Raw genomic sequence first — 16,692 nt, forward strand, 5'->3', positions numbered from 1 at the left:
GCCTTCAACGAGGACGGCATCAAAGGTACAACCACCATAACGCTGTTAAAAACACCAACTCTGAGGGGGTACAGATGGACCTGTAAATAATGGTGCGTTCACAGTACCGTTCATTTTCAATGCAAACCAGAGACATGAAGATACAAGGATACATCCAACGTTTGTAGCTGTAGCTCTATAGCGACAAAGATACAAAGATACACATTCAAGTTGAGCAGGGTTCAACTTTCAGATACAAAGATACAAAGCTACAAATGTAGCTCTGATGTCCGCACGTTTGATGACGTCAGCGACCACGTTGAGCGACATAGATACAAAGCAACACAGTGACAAAGATGCTGTTTATTTTTGTATCTTTTAATCTGCCCGTGTGAACGCACAGGTTCATTTGGTTACATTGTGTATTATATCCGCTTGGAGTGACTTCACACTAGGGCTGAACAATTGGGGGGGGGCGGATATTCTAATAGGCTCCATATTGGAATGAACTTCCTTCAAGTGTTACCAATGAAGGCTCTGTTCCATTAGTGTTTTAATCATTTCAAGGACAACCAAGTGTACAAATGGACACGTTGGGGGGGTTGATTTTGACTGCAAACCTTGATTTAGTTTTAGTCTTTTGAATAAAATTCCATTTAATTTTAGTCATCTGAAATGTTTTTGTCTAGTTTTAGGCGACTAAATATCATATGATTTTAGTCGCCTAAATCTACCGTTGATTTAGTCGACTGAAATGTATGTTGGCGGTGCCTTGATGGCGTCGAAATGATTTTACACTTGGTTGCATGCCGAAAATAGCCGATCTACAAGCTCGCAACGCGTCGCGCTGCGACGCGTTGTGAGCTTGTAGATCTGCTATGTTTGGTCTGTGACACCCGCACACACTCAAGATGACTTGTCTAGAGATCTACTGGATCTCTTCTCCACTAGTTCCTCTCAAAACATTTTAGTCTAGTTTTTATTTGTTGACAAAATGGTAAATATATTTAGTCATAGTTTTAGTCATCATAGCTTATAGTTTTTAGTTAGTTTTGGTCAGTGAATAAAGGTAATCGACAGACATTTTTCGTCATAGTTTTAGTCGACAGAATCAGCACTGTGTTCTGAACACTACAAATAAAACCTGACTGAGACTCACTGACGGAGAATAATCTCTGTGAACCACAGATGGGATTAAGTGTGGTAAAACACACACACACACACACACACACACACACAGTGAAGGGGGGGGGGGTCTCTGGTTGCCCCTGGTAACCAAAGCGCTGACTGGTCTCAGCCGACCTGAAGTGACTCAGAGGATTTATTTGAACAAAAGGACACCTTCTGTGTACATATGCTGTTGACACGCACGCACGCACGCACGCACGCACGCACGCACGCACGCACGCACGCACGCACGCACGCACGCACGCACGCACGCACGCACGCACGCACGCACGCACGCACGCACGCACGCGCGCGCGCGCACACACACACACGCACATATATTGTTGTGTTTCTCTACAAGGTTACAAGCGCTCTGTGGTGGAAAGTATTAACTCAATTACTGTACTTAAGTACAACCTTTTCTTTTACTCGAGTGTGTCAGTTATTCAGTACTTTATGCTTTACTCCACTATATCTCTGAGTCTAACATACTGTTTTACTACACTGCAATTATTTGATGACCAATTTTACAGTTTGTCCATTTGAAAATAGCCGATCTACAAGCTTGTAGATCTGCTATTTTTGAAACATTTTGACAAGGTAAAAAAGTATTTATAGACATAACAAGTCTTCATAACTTTTGTATTTAAAACATATTGCGACGGCTTCACTTTTGTAGTTTTCTTCAAGTGAAACATTTGTAACTCAAATCTTTGCTTCTGGGGGTCCCTGGATAAACATATTTTGAGATGGGGGTCCGTGGCCAAATACATATAATTTTGGGGGTCCTTGACATGAAAAAGTTTGAGAACCACTGATATTATAGCAACATGTTTTTTTTCCAAAAAACTGTTAGGATTTAGAAGACATTTGTAGAATCCCTCAGAAGCAAATATCAAGATTTTTCAAAAACAGCAGATCTACAAGCTCATGGCGCGGCACTCGGTGCCGCGCCATGAGCTTGTAGATCTGCTGATTTTGAACAGCCAAAGAAATCTAAAAATGACGCAGATGCGTTCTTAATGGGATAAAAAAAAACAGTTCTGAGTACTTGTTCCACCACGGCTATACATTTAGTAGAGTAAGCAGTGTGTGTGCTAGAGGTAGCGTGAGTCCAGTCATGTGCAGAGGGGTGTGAGGGCTAGGAGATCATATTTCATCAGGCCTCGGGGCGGTAGCAGCAGCACACTCCTGAACATGTGACTGAAGTGTTTTCACATAAAAGACCTTCACTCTACTAACACGCTGAACACGTTCTGCAGAGACTAGCTCACATGTCTCTGCCTCACGTGTGTCTGTGTCCTTACAAGACTTTATTTAACATTCAACCACCACCTCCTAGCCTTTTCATGTCAAGGACCCCCAAAATATGACATGTATTTTGGCCGCGGACCCCCATGTCAAAAATATGTTGTTCCAGGGACCCCCAGAAGCGAAGATTTGAGTTACAAATTTTCACTTTTAAAAACCATATATATTCAAAGATTTTCCACATTTTCAAAAATAGCAGATCTACAAGCTCATAGTGCGGCACCAATGAGCTTGTATGATCTGCTATTTTTTTAATAGCCCAAAGTATAAAATGATGGTTTAAGTGGTTACACAGATGCGTTCTCGGTCTTAGTGCGTTAAAGGAATACTTTTTTTTTTTCTCCTATCAATTCCTCACACGAATTCAAGGCTTTTGAGTTTCTTTTTAAATCCCTAGGATTTCCATTTTCCGATAGGAGAATTCCGGACATTTTAAGTGTTATCTTTGATGTCTCGTTACTCACCTACCGACGTAAAAAGTGGCGTTCTTTTTTTTCCAGAGATTCCCCTGTCGTAATTTTTTAAACCCCCTCCGTTGTCATAATGGGAGCGTGTGGGTCAGGGAAATTCGTCTATTATAACCGATGCAAAGTTATTTTTTTCTCTACTACTAGTCATTGTAGAGTCTCATGATAGTCAAACATGCGCTGAAAGTTCCTGAGAGGCTACCGTTAATGGCGAACGATTTAACACTGGTTGCTTGTTTCTCAACCTGGCAACACCGAGTTGCCAGGTTCTGGAAAGAAACAAGCATCCAGTGTTAAATCGTTCGACTTCATGTTTGACTATCATGAGACTCTACAATGAGTAGTAGTAGAGAAAAAAATAACTTTAATCAACTTAAACTCCACTACATGTCAGAAGCTATAATGCCTTTAACTGTAACTGACATTATTAGACCGCTTTATTTAATGACTTTCTTTCTTTTTCTCTCTCTCTCTGTGTCTCTCTCTGTGTCTCTCTCTCTGTGTCTCTCTCTGTGTCTCTCTCTCTCTCTCTGTGTCTCTCTCTGTGTCTCTCTCTGTGTCTCTCTCTCTGTGTCTCTCTCTGTCTCTCTCTCTCTCTCTCTGTGTCTCTCTCTGTCTCTCTCTCTGTGTCTCTCTCTGTGTCTCTCTCTGTGTCTCTCTCTCTGTGTCTCTCTCTGTCTCTCTCTCTCTCTCTCTCTCTGTGTCTCTCTCTGTGTCTCTCTCTGTGTCTCTCTCTCTGTCTCTCTCTCTGTGTCTCTCTCTCTGTGTCTCTCTCTGTGTCTCTCTCTCTGTGTCTCTCTCTGTGTCTCTCTCTCTGTGTGTGTAGGAGTGGAGCAGAAGTTAGACAGTCTGAACCAGCTGAAGGTGAAGGGTCTGGTTCTGGGTCCTCTGCACAGGGTCCAGGCTGACCTGGTGGCCACTCTGGACCTGAAGACCATCAACCCCACGCAGGGCACCAAGGAGGACCTGGCCTCTCTGCTGGACAAGGCTCACAAGAAGGGTGAGCGCCACCTTTTTCTACTACATTAACCCATTAAGACCTGAGAAGATTCTAGAAATGTCTTCTAAATCCTAACAATTTTTTGAAAGAAAAACCCAAATTTTTTTTCCTCGATTTTTCAAAAATAGCAGATCTACAAGCTGGTAGCGCGGCACTCGGTGCCGCGCTATGAGCTTGTATATCTGCTATTTTTGAATAGCCAAAGAAACCTAAAGTGACACAGATGCGTTCCAGGTATCAATGCGTTTGAGACCTGAAGCCGATTCTACATGTCTCCTAAATCTCAACAATATTCTGAAAAACGTATGTTTCTATATCAGCTGTGCTCAATCTTTTTCATGTCAAGGACCCCCAAAATGATATGTATTTGGCCGCGGACCCCCATCAAAATATATTGTTCCAGGGACCCCCCCAGAAGCAAAGATTTGAGTTAAAAATGTTCGCTTTAAAAATATATATATTCAGAAGATTTGCACACATTTTCACGATTTTTCAAAAATAGCAGATCTACAAGCTCGTAGCGCGGCACTCGGTGCCGCGCTATGAGCATGTATATCTGCTATTTTTGAATAGCCAAAAATGTAAAATAATGCTTTTTAGCTCAAATAAAAAAATGACACAGTTCCAGGTCTTAATGGGTTAAGGGATAGTTGTGCTTTTTCAGCACTTCCCTTGGAAACTGTCTGGCGGAAGCCAGTCAATTATTTGAGTCAACAGTTTTGTCTTGAGAGACTCATTTCTGTGTCTTATGTTCCTCCCATTAATTAATGAATTAATTAACGTGTGTATGTCCCTCCAGGTATCTCTGTGGTGTTGACTAACTATTGATTAATTTGTGCATGTCCTTCCAGGCATTTCCGAGGCGTTGATTAACTAATGTATTACTTAATTATGTCTCTGTGGTGTTGATTAATTACTCATTCATTAATTTGTTTGTGGTGTTTAGTGAATACATCAATGAATCATTAATTCATGTTGTTTATGTCTCTCCAGGTAGCTCTGTGGTGTTGATTAATTAATCATTAATTCATGTTGTTTATGTCTCTCCAGGTATCTCTGTGGTGTTGATTAATTAATCATTAATTCATGTTGTTTATGTCTCTCCAGGTATCTCTGTGGTGTTGATTAATTAATCATTAATTCATGTTGTTTATGTCTCTCCAGGTAGCTCTGTGGTGTTGATTAATTAATCATTAATGAATGTTGTTTATGTCCCTCCAGGTATCTCTGTGGTGTTGGATGTCACTCCAAACTACCTAGGAAATGACGGCTGGTTCTCCAGCGCAGACCTGCCCGCTGTTCTGGAGAAGGTTCAGGTAAGTTTCGGCACGTACAAAACACCTTATTATAGCCACGAAAAATACATATATATACAGTGGTGGAAAAAGTACTCAAATTCTTTACTTAAGTAAAAGTACCAATACTGCAATATAAAGATACTCTGTTACAAGTAAAAGTCCGGAATTAAACATTTACTTGAGTAAAAGTACAAAAGTATTGGCATCAAAATGTACTTAAAGAACCAAAAGTAAAAGTACTAAATATTTGAAAATAGCAGAGCTACAAGCTCACAACGCGTCGAGCTTGTAGATCGGCTATTTTCAAATAGCCTATGTATAAAATAGGGCTAAAGTGGTTAATGTATGTTTCATTATATCATAGTTTATATCTGAAAAGTAACTAGTAACTAAAGTTTTCAAGTATATGTAGTGGAGTAAAAGTACAATATTTGCCTCTGAGATGTAGTGGAGTAGAAGTAAAAGTATTGGAAATTGGAAATACTCAAGTAAAGTACAAATACCTCAAAATTGTACTTAAGTACAGTACTTAAGTAAATGTACTTAGTTACTTTCCACCACTGTATATATATATATTATATATTAAAAAATATATATGTTTTTGTCTACATTTTGGTTGAGAAAACGCATAGATTAAATGTTCTCGATCGCCACGACTGATCTCACTCATTAGGATAACATAGAAGCCAGCATGTCTTCTATTGCATTGGCTCTCAAAGTTGGGTCCGGGGACCCCCATGGGTCCTTGAGGGAGTTCCAGGGGGTCCCCAGCAAAATGATGGATAGTTAGGAACCAAATGGACCCTTACAGGTCTGTAACTCTGAGAGTGTACACATGGAACCTAACGGGTCCATTTGGTTTAATTTGTACACTCTCAGAGTTGCATTACTATCGATTTTACAATATAAATTGGGCTCCCAGAGATAGAAATATCATTAAATGGGGGTCCACTCCGTAGCCCTAATGCATGTCAGACTGGGGGGGCTAATACGTGTATATTTGGGGGTCCTTGACATGAAAAAGTTTCAGAACCACTGTTCTATGGCATCATGTCGCAGAGCGAAAATGGCTGATCTACAAGCTGTCAAGCATTGAGAGCTTGTAGATTGGCCGTTTTCAGTTATACTATTTTAACCCATTAAGACCTGAAGCCGATTCTACAAATGTCTTCTAATTCCCAACAGTATTCTGGAAAAAAAACGCATGTTTCTATATCAGTGGTGCTCAAACTCTTTCATGTCAAGGACCCCCAAAATGATATGTGTTTGGTCGCGGACCCCCATCTTGTTCCAGGGACCCCCCCCCCCCCCTAGAAGCAAAGAGTTACAAATGTTCGCTTGAAAATTTATATATTCAAACATTTGCACACATTTTCACTATTTTTTCAAAAATAGCAGATCTACAAGCTCATAGCGCGGCACTCGGTGCCGCGCTATGAGCTTGTATATCTGCTATTTTTGAATAGCCTAAGTGTAAAAATAATGCTTATTTTTTTTAGCTCAAATCAAACAGTTACACAGATGGGTTAAGATTGGAGCACATTTGAAGTGGTCAAACTAAGCAATATGTTCAGAAGAATCTTAAGTTTAATATTTAATATGCCTCCTTCAGGACGCAGCAGAGTTCTGGATGGCGACGGGCGTCGACGGCATCAAGGTCAAGGGCCTCAACACGGCCGCCGCCTCTCCCGATTGGTCGGCGGTCCAGAGCGCCATCCAGGCCAACCGCACCGACGAAGACAAGACCGCCAAGAAGAAGTACGTAAAAGGCTTTACGAGAAAAAACATTATTTGTTCCATTTAAACCTCTTGTTCCATTTAAGTGTAGCACAGTGGTTCTTTTTTCATTTCAATGACCCCCAGAACTCTGAGAGTGTACAAATGGGAGGGTCCATTTGCAGTGGTGGAAAGTAACTAAGTACATTTACTTAAGTACTGTACTTAAGTACAATTTTGAGGTATTTGTACTTTACTTTACGTATTTCCAATTTCCAATACTTTTACTTCTACTCCACTACATCTCGGAGGCAAATATTGTACTTTTACTCCACTACAATTATTTGAAAACTTTAGTTACTAGTTACTTTTCAGATATAAACTATGATATAATGAAACATACATTAACCACTTTAACCCTATTTTATACCTAGGCTATTTGAAAATAGCCGATCTACAAGCTCTCAACGCGTCGCATCGCGACGCGTTGTGAGCTTGTAGATCTGCTATTTTCAAATATTTAGTACTTTTACTTTTGGTACTTTAAGTACATTTTGATGCCAATACTTTTGTACTTTTACTAAAGTAAATTTTGAATTCTGGACTTTTACTTGTAACAGAGTACTTTTATATGGTAGTATTGGTACTTTTACTTAAGTAAATAATTTGAGTACTTTTTCCACCACTGTCCATTTGGTTCCAATTGTACATTGAATACAAATGTTAACTTCCTGTTGATGTTACACAGATCCTGTCTGGGGTTTCTTCCTCATAAACATTGGAAAATCAACAGGAAGTTAAGATTTTTATAAAAAAAAAAGAAAGCAGTAGTGGGTTTGGTGATGTTCTATATTGTCTGAATCAGCTTTGTTTGAGTTAGTTTACGTGCTAAAAGAGTGACTCTGAGAGCTGTTTCATCGTACAATGTTAGTCAATGAGGAGCATATTTTGAATGATCAATTTCTAATCAATGGAGCAATTATTTTACATTTCTTGTCCACCCTGAGCTACATCATGGGAAGATAACTGCACAACCCAGACCTCTACCACAGTGGTCTGGCCCTTTTAAGGTTAGGTTTAGACGGGTTAAGGTTTAGGAATACCTGGTGTCGACCGTTCCGAGGTCGCCGGATTTGCTCCGGGGAGAGCGTGTTTATTTATGTGTTTGGGGGGGGAGGGTCTTGTATTCACTCATAACAGCCTGCAGCTGAACAGTAAAGCAGTCAGACTGGGTCAACAGTGAATGTTTTTACAAAGGAGTCATTTTGAAGTCGTCCTGCCTGGCTGGCTGGGTGGAGACAGTGTATTTGGGGGGGGGGGGGGGGGGTTGGGGGGGTCTGGGAACATTGTGTCTGGATGGAGGCAGAGATCAGAGACATTCCAGCGCAGTGAGGGGTGTTCTTTCTGTTTTGGGTGGGGTGGATTATTTGGGACGGTCCATTCTTTGTGACTGTAGAGGTTTGAGGGAGGCTAGTGGGACGGTCCATTCTGACTACTAGACGTTAATGTTAGGCTGACCTCTTGTGGTGACATCGGGAATTGAGAACCAGGGCTGCAACGATCCATTGACCTCTTTGTGATGATTGTGTTGATGACTTTTTTTTTATCAATCGAATGATCGCAAATCTTTAAATGTTTTAATTTTAACTTTTTATTTATTATGTATCTAAAATATTTATCAATACTGAAAAACTCTTGTTCGATTTTTAATGAACCACTTTTAATCCCTGCTTTATACATAACGGTGTCACGTAAAAAAACTGTCCACCAAGCTCACAACGTGTTGCATCTTGTAGATCGGTGTGACGTAATCTACAACATGCCTTGAGATGGAGTTTACATTTTTTTAATAATCATAGTGGCGTTTAGTCAGACTGTGGGCTTCCATGGGGGGTGATGGGTCTTCTCGTCTCCTTCATGTCTGTGGTGTGGTGACTTCAAATGACAGTCCTCTCCCTCGCTCTCTCAGGTTGCTGATGGGCGTGCTAGAAGGACAGACAGTAGAAGAAGTGTCTCTTAGTCTCAACACATCCGGAGTGGACCTGGTCCTCTCCGACCTGCTCATCACATCCACCGATGGTACGTACGACACACACAGAGACCTGGTAGGAGACACAGAGAGTCTCCTTTGGGTCTTACATGGCCGTCATGTTGTAGGACACACACAGAGACCCGGTAGGAGACACAGAGAGTCTCCTTTGGGTCTTACATGGCCGTCATGTTGTAGGACACACACACAGACCTGGTAGGAGACACAAAGAGTCTCCTTTGGGTCTTACATGGCCGTCATGTTGTAGGACACACACAGAGACCCGGTAGGAGACACAGAGAGTCTCCTTTGGGTCTTACATGGCCGTCATGTTGGATACGGCATCAAATGAAGCCGCCGCACAGATTGATATGAGCAGGACGTGCTCTGAGTCTTTGATTAGACATTGATTGGGACATGAGATTGGTTTGTTATTGAGCTCACTACAAATATAACACACCGCTGAATTCAGTGATTGACCAATCAGAATCAAGCGTTCAACCAAGCCGTGTAATAAGTATCTGTAACAGGTGTTCTCTGTTGATTTCGTCGACTAAAACTATGACGAAAAATGTTGGTCGACTACCTTTTTTTTTCACTGACGAAAACGAAATATAAACTAAGCTATGATGACTAAAACTAAGACTAAATATATTGACAATTTCGTCAACAAATAAAAACTAGACTAAAATGTTAGTGAGGTACGAGTGGAGAAGAGATCCAGTAGAACTAAAAGACAAGTCATTTTATGTTTGGTTGCGCTCGGGTGTTGTGCTCTGAAAATAGCAGATCTACAAGCTCACAACGCGTCGCGCTGCGACGCGTTGTGAGCTTGTAGATCTGCTATTTTCAGCATGCAGCCAAGTGTAAAATCAGCCATTATGACGCCATCAAGGCACCGCCAAAATACATTTCCGTCGACTAAATCAACTGTAGATTTAGTCGACTATAACCGTATGATATTTAGTCCACTAAAGCTAGACTAAAACTATAACATTTCAGATGACTTAAATATGACTTAAAGGAGGAGTTCACCCAAAAAATGACTTATTTTCTATCAATTGCACACCCTATGAAGCCTTGAATCCATGGATTCTTTTTTGTTTTTGTCACATTCCTAAGCTAATAATTTGATTCCCGTCTCCTACCGGCTAATGTATCCGGTAGGAGACACAAAGTAGATTATTTGTGTCTCCTACCGGAAATACACACAGTCATCAAATTATTGTCTTAGGAATGCCACAAAAACAAAAATAAATCCATGAAATCAAGGCTTCATGGGGTGTGTAATTGATAGAAAATAAGTAATTTTTTGGGTGAACTCCTCCTTTAAATGAAATTTTATTCAAAAGACTATGACTAAAACTAAATCAAAATGTGCTGTAAAAATCAACACTGGTATAACCTCTCTCTCTCTCTCTCTCTCTCTCTGTCTCTCTCTCTCTGTAGGTAAGGAGCGTATCAGGGCGGTGGACGTGTTGCTGGGGGACAGCAGTCAGAGCAGCGTGGCGTGGGGCCTGGGGGCCAGCAGAGAGGACCACCTGTCCAAGATGGCCGGGAGCCCCGCCCTCATCAGGCTGTACCAGCTGCTGCTGCTCACGCTGCCCGGGACCCCCGTGTTCATGTACGGAGACGAGATCGGACTGCAGGCTCAGGTGAGGAGAGAGAGAGAGTTCATTTAGTGGTCAGGCTCAGGTGAGGAGAGAGTGTTCATTTAGTGGTCAGGCTCAGGTGAGGAGAGAGTGTTCATTTAGTGGTCAGGCTCAGGTGAGGAGAGAGTGTTCATTTAGTGGTCAGGCTCAGGTGAGGAGAGAGAGAGAGTTCATTTAGTGGTCAGGCTCAGGTGAGGAGAGAGTGTTCATTTAGTGGTCAGGCTCAGGTGAGGAGAGAGAGAGTGTTCATTTAGTGGACTTTAAGGCCATGTTTTACACTGCAACCATCAGAACAGAGAACGACAAAGTGCTGTTGCGTTCTCACCTAGTGGTGGAAAGTAACTAAGTACATTTACTTAAGTACTGTATTTAAGTATAATTTTGAGGTATTTGTACTTTACTTGAGTATTTCCAATTTCCAATACTTTTACTTCTACTCCACTACATCTCAGAGGCAAATATTGTACTTTTACTCCACTACAATTATTTGAAAACTTTAGTTACTAGTTACTTTTCAGATATAAACTATGATATAATGAAACATACATTAACCACTTTAAACCTATTTTATACATAGGCTATTTGAAAATAGCAGATCTACAAGCTCACAACGCGTCGCAGCGCGACGCGTTGTGAGCTTGTAGATCGGCTATTTTCAAATATTAAGTACTTCTACTTTTGGTACTTTAAGTACATTTTGATGCCAATACTTTTGTACTTTTACTCAAGTACATTTTTAATTTTGGATTTTTACTTGTAACAGAGTATTTTTATATTGCAGTATTGGTACTTTTACTTAAGTAAAGAATTTGAGTACTTTTTCCACCACTGATGCTGACAGATAGACCAGTCACACATGCGTAGAACCACTTCCGTTTCCCAGACTGATGATGAAGCTTGTGGTGTTTTTTTTCTTCGTAGTTGCTTTTTGTTGATGTTTCTTCAGTGTAACTGACATGGATGTTCTCTCTCTCTCTCTCTCTCTCTCTCTCCTCCTTCTCATCAGGGTGAGAAAGCTGCCATGATTTGGGACACAGAGGAGACCCCGGCCGAGGGCACCGCTGTCAACGAGACCGCTGAGGTGTGTGTGTGTGTGTGTGTGTGTGCGCGCGTGTGTGTGACAAATATGTACAGAAACACCTTTCTTCACTTTTAACCCATTAAGACCTGGAACTGTGTCATTTTTAGATTTGAGCTAAAAAGCATTATTTTACACTTTGGGCTATTCAAAAATAGCAGATCTACAAGCTCATAGCGCGGCACCGAGTGCCGCGCTATGAGCTTGTAGATCTGCTATTTTTGAAAATTCGTGAAAATGTGTGCAAATCTTTGAATATATATATTTTTAAAGCGAAAATTTTTAACTCAAATCTTTGCTTCTGGGGGGCCCCTGGAACAAAATATTTTGATGGGGGTCCGCGGCCAAATACATATAATTTTGGGGGTCCTTGACATGAAAAAGATTGAGCACCACTGATATAGAAACATACATTTTCCAGAATTTTTTTGGGATTTAGGAGACATGTAGAATCGGCTTCAGGTCTCAATGGGTTAAAGTACATTTAAATGGACAATAGGATCAGGATTCACAGCGTTGTAACGTCTTTTCTGCTAAATATTCCTATTCAAGGCTACCAATGTTTGCTTCATATTTAGACATGTTTTATTTCAACTTAGAAATAACCCATTATTAGGACCCCCATGTTTATAAGAAGATGAAGAACTCCTGATATGGGATTTAATTGGTTAAAGTAACTGTTAAAAAGTGTCTTATTTTAAAACGTTCTCTCTCTAACATAACTAAATCGTCGGGTCTTTTGCAGGCGGCGAGGACGGAGCGGGCGTCCACGCGCAAGTGGTTCAAGTCCCTGAGCGACCTGCGGGGCAAAGAGCGCTCCCTGCTGCACGGCCACTACACTGCGCTCTCCTCTTCGTCCTCCTCCATGGTCTTCCTCCGCAAGTGGGACCAGAGTGACCGCTTCATCTCTGCCGTCAACTGGGGCTCTGCTGACCTCACTGTCAGCCTGGACACAGGTACATGTAGTTAGAGTCAGGGTCCCCACGGTCATGAAATTCCTGGAAATATTTTGAAATTGAAAAAATAATAATCCAGTACTGGAAAAGTTTGGGAATTGATCAAAGGTCCTGGAATTTATCAAGGGTCCTGGAAAAATATTTGGCTATGCATTGTTTTTGGCTATTGATATTGTTAATACAAAACATTTTCATAAACATGTATAACATTACACGAAATATGTAACATAAGTAGTTTTTCGCCAAACGGGCTGTGTGATGGCATATATTATTTAAATAAAATAAGTCATACGGATGCCATAATGAGTCTTCCAGTGAGCTATGCCCTAATTTTGCGCGAAATTTTGAATGAAATTGTACTATTCTATATTCTATGCTTTATTTTTGCTACACTGCCTATCTTTGGGCATTCTACATAGGAGTAAGAGACACATTATTGCGCTGAATGATTGTTATATAGGCCTGGAAATTGGGCTAAATATTCTGGAAAAGTTTTGGAAAAGTTTTGGAAATTCATTGCTAAAAATGTGTGGGGACCCTGTAGAGTACAAGTATCATACAGGTACATGTAGTTAGAGTACAAGTATCATACAGGTACATGTAGTTAGAGTACAAGTATCATACAGGTACATGTAGTTAGAGTACAAGTATCATACAGGTACATGTAGTTAGAGTACAAGTATCATACAGGTACATGTAGTTAGAGTACAAGTATCATACAGGTACATGTAGTTAGAGTAAAAGTATCATACAGGTACATGTAATTAGAGTAAAAGTATCATACAGGTACATGTAGTTAGAGTACAAGTATCAGGTACATGTAATTAGAGTAAAAGTATCATACTAACTCTAGACACAGGTACATGTAATTAGAGTACAAGTATCATACAGGTACATGTGATTAGAGTAAAAGTATCATACAGGTACATGTAATTAGAGTAAAAGTATCAGGTACATGTGATTAGAGTAAAAGTATCATACAGGTACATGTAATTAGAGTAAAAGTATCAGGTACATGTGATTAGAGTAAAAGTATCATACTAACTCTAAAAAAAAAGGTACATGTAAGTATAGTAAAAGTAATTGGAGTAAAAGTATCATACTTAATGTCACTGTCACTCTAGACACAGGAACATGTAATTAGAGCAAAAGTAAGACATTTGTTGAATTTAGTTAAAAATGCTCGCTTAAAAAAATACATATTCAAATATTTGCACACATTTTGATGATTTAAAAAAAAAAGAAATGGCAGATCTACAAGGTCATAGATCTGCTATGTGTAAATATCTGCTATTTTTGAATAGCCAAAGTCCAAGATAATGGTTCAAATCTAAATTTTATTTAATTTAGGCACACGACAAAGTATAAATCCGGGTCCAGCTTTCATCAGAAAATGGCTAAAAAAGCATTATTTTACACCTTGGCTATTCAAAAATAGCAGATCTATAAGCTCATAGCGCGGCACCGAGTGCCGCTCTACGAGCTTGTAGATCTGCTATTTTTGATATATTTTTTAAATATGTGCAAATCCTTGAATATATATTATTTTAAAGCGAACATTTTTAACTCAAATCTTTGCTTCTGGGGGTCCCTGGAACAACACATTTTGAGATGGGGGTCGGCGGTCAAACACATTTGGGGGGTCCTTGACATGAAAAAGTTTGAGCACCACTGATATAGAAACGTAGGTTTTTTCAGAATACTGTGGGGATTTAGAAGAAATTTGTAGAATGCACTTCAGGTCTTATTAACTAACTGGTGTCTCCTCTTTGTTGTTCTGCAGCTAAACTGGATCTACCAGAACAGGCCAAGGTGAAGCTGTCGACAGACTCGGCGTTGGAAGTAGAATCCATGCTGGAGCTCAACAAGTTCACCCTGAAACCTGGCCAGGCAGTGCTGCTGCACTTCCCCTACGTCGCCTAGAGGGGGCGACGCAATGCAGGGAGACTAGAGTTAGACTAGAGAGAAGACCTCAAGACAGGAAATGCCTGCAAACCTCCCTGTTTGGAAAAATAACGAAAGAACGATTTTAGACAAAAGAAAAAAGAGGCAATTGTTTTTATTTCAGGTTATTAAGTCAGGACTAGAACATCTGCAGCGCCATGTGAAATAAAATGTTAAAGCCAGTGTTGAGATTAATTTAAATTGAATACGTTTGAGAAGACATAACAGAGTTGAGTTCATAAATGAGTGAGTTTTGGAAGGCGAAGAAAGGAGATGTTTTTTTTATGTTAAGAGTTAACAAAATTCTGTATTTAAAAGAAATATGTTTTGTGAGTCCAGAGTTTTAAGGTTAATTTTGATTTATTTTTTAAGACATTCCATTCTCATTCTTGAGGGCATTGTTCTCGGAGAGGGAACCCCCTTTTGTTTTTTTTTTGTTTTTTACACAGTTTTATGACATTTGTTTTGATACATGTCACAGAGGAAAGACGTACAATTATTTTATTTTTTCTATTTGAAAAATAACCACTTAAGACTGTGAAAATAGCAAGCTCTCGTTTTTATTGTTTTAAATGCATTTTTTTTTTTGTTTACAAATTTATCAAATCTGCCCCAAATAGAGATGAGAGAGAAACTGACAGTTTCATTAAAAAACTGTTTTAAAAAAAGCATCTGTCAAGCGAAGGAGGTGATATCGGGGTTGTCGTTTCTCAAGGCATTGAAGAAAGTTTCTGTTTGTTGTCCCAGCAACACAAACAAAATGTAAACAAACAAAATGTAAACGCATTTAAAGGTTGTAAACATGTGTGTATTCACAGCTGATAACGTCAACACGCTGTATGAAATGTGTTTATGTTTGACCCGCTGGTTAACATGATGTCATCAAGTCCTGACTATAAGCTGAAGTTTGATTGGACAATACAAACATAAAAAGTTACCATGGCATCAACTACTGACTCTTGTGTGTTTTATGAATTATTAACTTATGATCCATGTTAAACATTAACAATGTACTGACAATGACAGATCTACAAGCTCATAACATGTCACATCATGATGATTTTTTAATGAGCTTTATATTGCATTTATCTTTATCCAGAGCGACTTACAGTAAGCAAGGTAAACGCTTAAATAGCAGCAATCTAAACATGTGTGTGTATATATATACTATCAAAATAATGATCTGTACATTGAAGGATGCCAGGGAAACAAATGAACCTGGCATCTGTCTAAATAACATCTAAATGACATTTTAACCTTTACATAAAACTGCGTGGTCGTCAAAAACTAATAACCATTAGGCTTATGGGTTATACATAATTTGTGAGGTTATGTATATTGATTGTGTATATAGTAGTAGTTATTTAAAAACTACTAATTATTATTAGTTATTTAATAACAATTATTATTAGTTTCAGTCCAAACTTATTTCACGTTAAACGGTTTTGTTGGGTCAGTGAAATCGTAAGAACGTGTGCGTGTGCGTGTGTGTGTGTGTGTGTGTGTGAGAGATACATGCACATTGTTGCTCAGACGTGTTTATGCAAGAGCAAAGGCATTTGACTCTTTTCTTTCTCATTTTTTTCATTCATCTTTTCACTGGTACCTACATGGACAGTGTTGTGGGGGGTTTAGAGGCTTCTGGGTAAACAGAAACCTAAGTCATGGTTAACAGGATGGGGGGGGGGGGGGTGTTTAGAGGCTTCTGGGTAAACAGAAACCTAAGTCATGGTTAACAGGATGGGGGGGGGGGGTTGTTTAGAGGCTTCTGGGTAAAGAGAAACCTAAAAGTTATGGTAAACAAGATGGGGGCGGGGCGGGGGTGTTTAGTGGTGTGAGCAGCATGGTGTACGTCTCTACGTCTTTCTCGTAAATGACATGTTTGGTTAACTCTTTAAACCCTAGATTTTCACCGTTTTTTAATAAAGAGCTATAGCTGATTCAAGCATCTGTTTCTCAGAAAAGTGGAAACATTGGAAAAACTCCAGTAAAGTAAAAAAAAATACCTCAAAACTGTACTTAAGTACAGTACTTGAGTAAATGAACTTAGTTACTTTACACCACTGACACAAACCACAACAGCACATACTGTAGC

At 39.7% G+C, this 16,692-nt stretch overlaps 1 protein-coding gene across 1 annotated transcript in view; it reads left to right on the top strand.

Moving 5' to 3' along the window:
* The window catches only part of slc3a2a (solute carrier family 3 member 2a), a 20,764-nt gene extending 5,217 nt beyond the window's left edge, over positions 1-15,547 (top strand). The window contains exons 3-11 of the mRNA XM_080450645.1: positions 1-25; positions 3,751-3,924; positions 5,146-5,240; positions 6,835-6,980; positions 8,908-9,017; positions 10,417-10,622; positions 11,626-11,700; positions 12,443-12,653; positions 14,437-15,547. The exon at positions 1-25 is cut by the window's left edge and continues 163 nt beyond it. Of these exons, the coding sequence (XP_080306771.1) occupies positions 1-25; positions 3,751-3,924; positions 5,146-5,240; positions 6,835-6,980; positions 8,908-9,017; positions 10,417-10,622; positions 11,626-11,700; positions 12,443-12,653; positions 14,437-14,576 (1,182 nt within the window). The 3' untranslated portion in view covers positions 14,577-15,547. The remainder of the gene's footprint in view (positions 26-3,750; positions 3,925-5,145; positions 5,241-6,834; positions 6,981-8,907; positions 9,018-10,416; positions 10,623-11,625; positions 11,701-12,442; positions 12,654-14,436) is intronic.
* Positions 15,548-16,692: the final 1,145 nt, after the last annotated feature.

The sequence above is a fragment of the Gymnoscopelus braueri genome (assembly GCF_963280865.1).
Source record: "Gymnoscopelus braueri genome assembly, chromosome: 15".
Taxonomy (NCBI): domain Eukaryota; kingdom Metazoa; phylum Chordata; class Actinopteri; order Myctophiformes; family Myctophidae; genus Gymnoscopelus; species Gymnoscopelus braueri.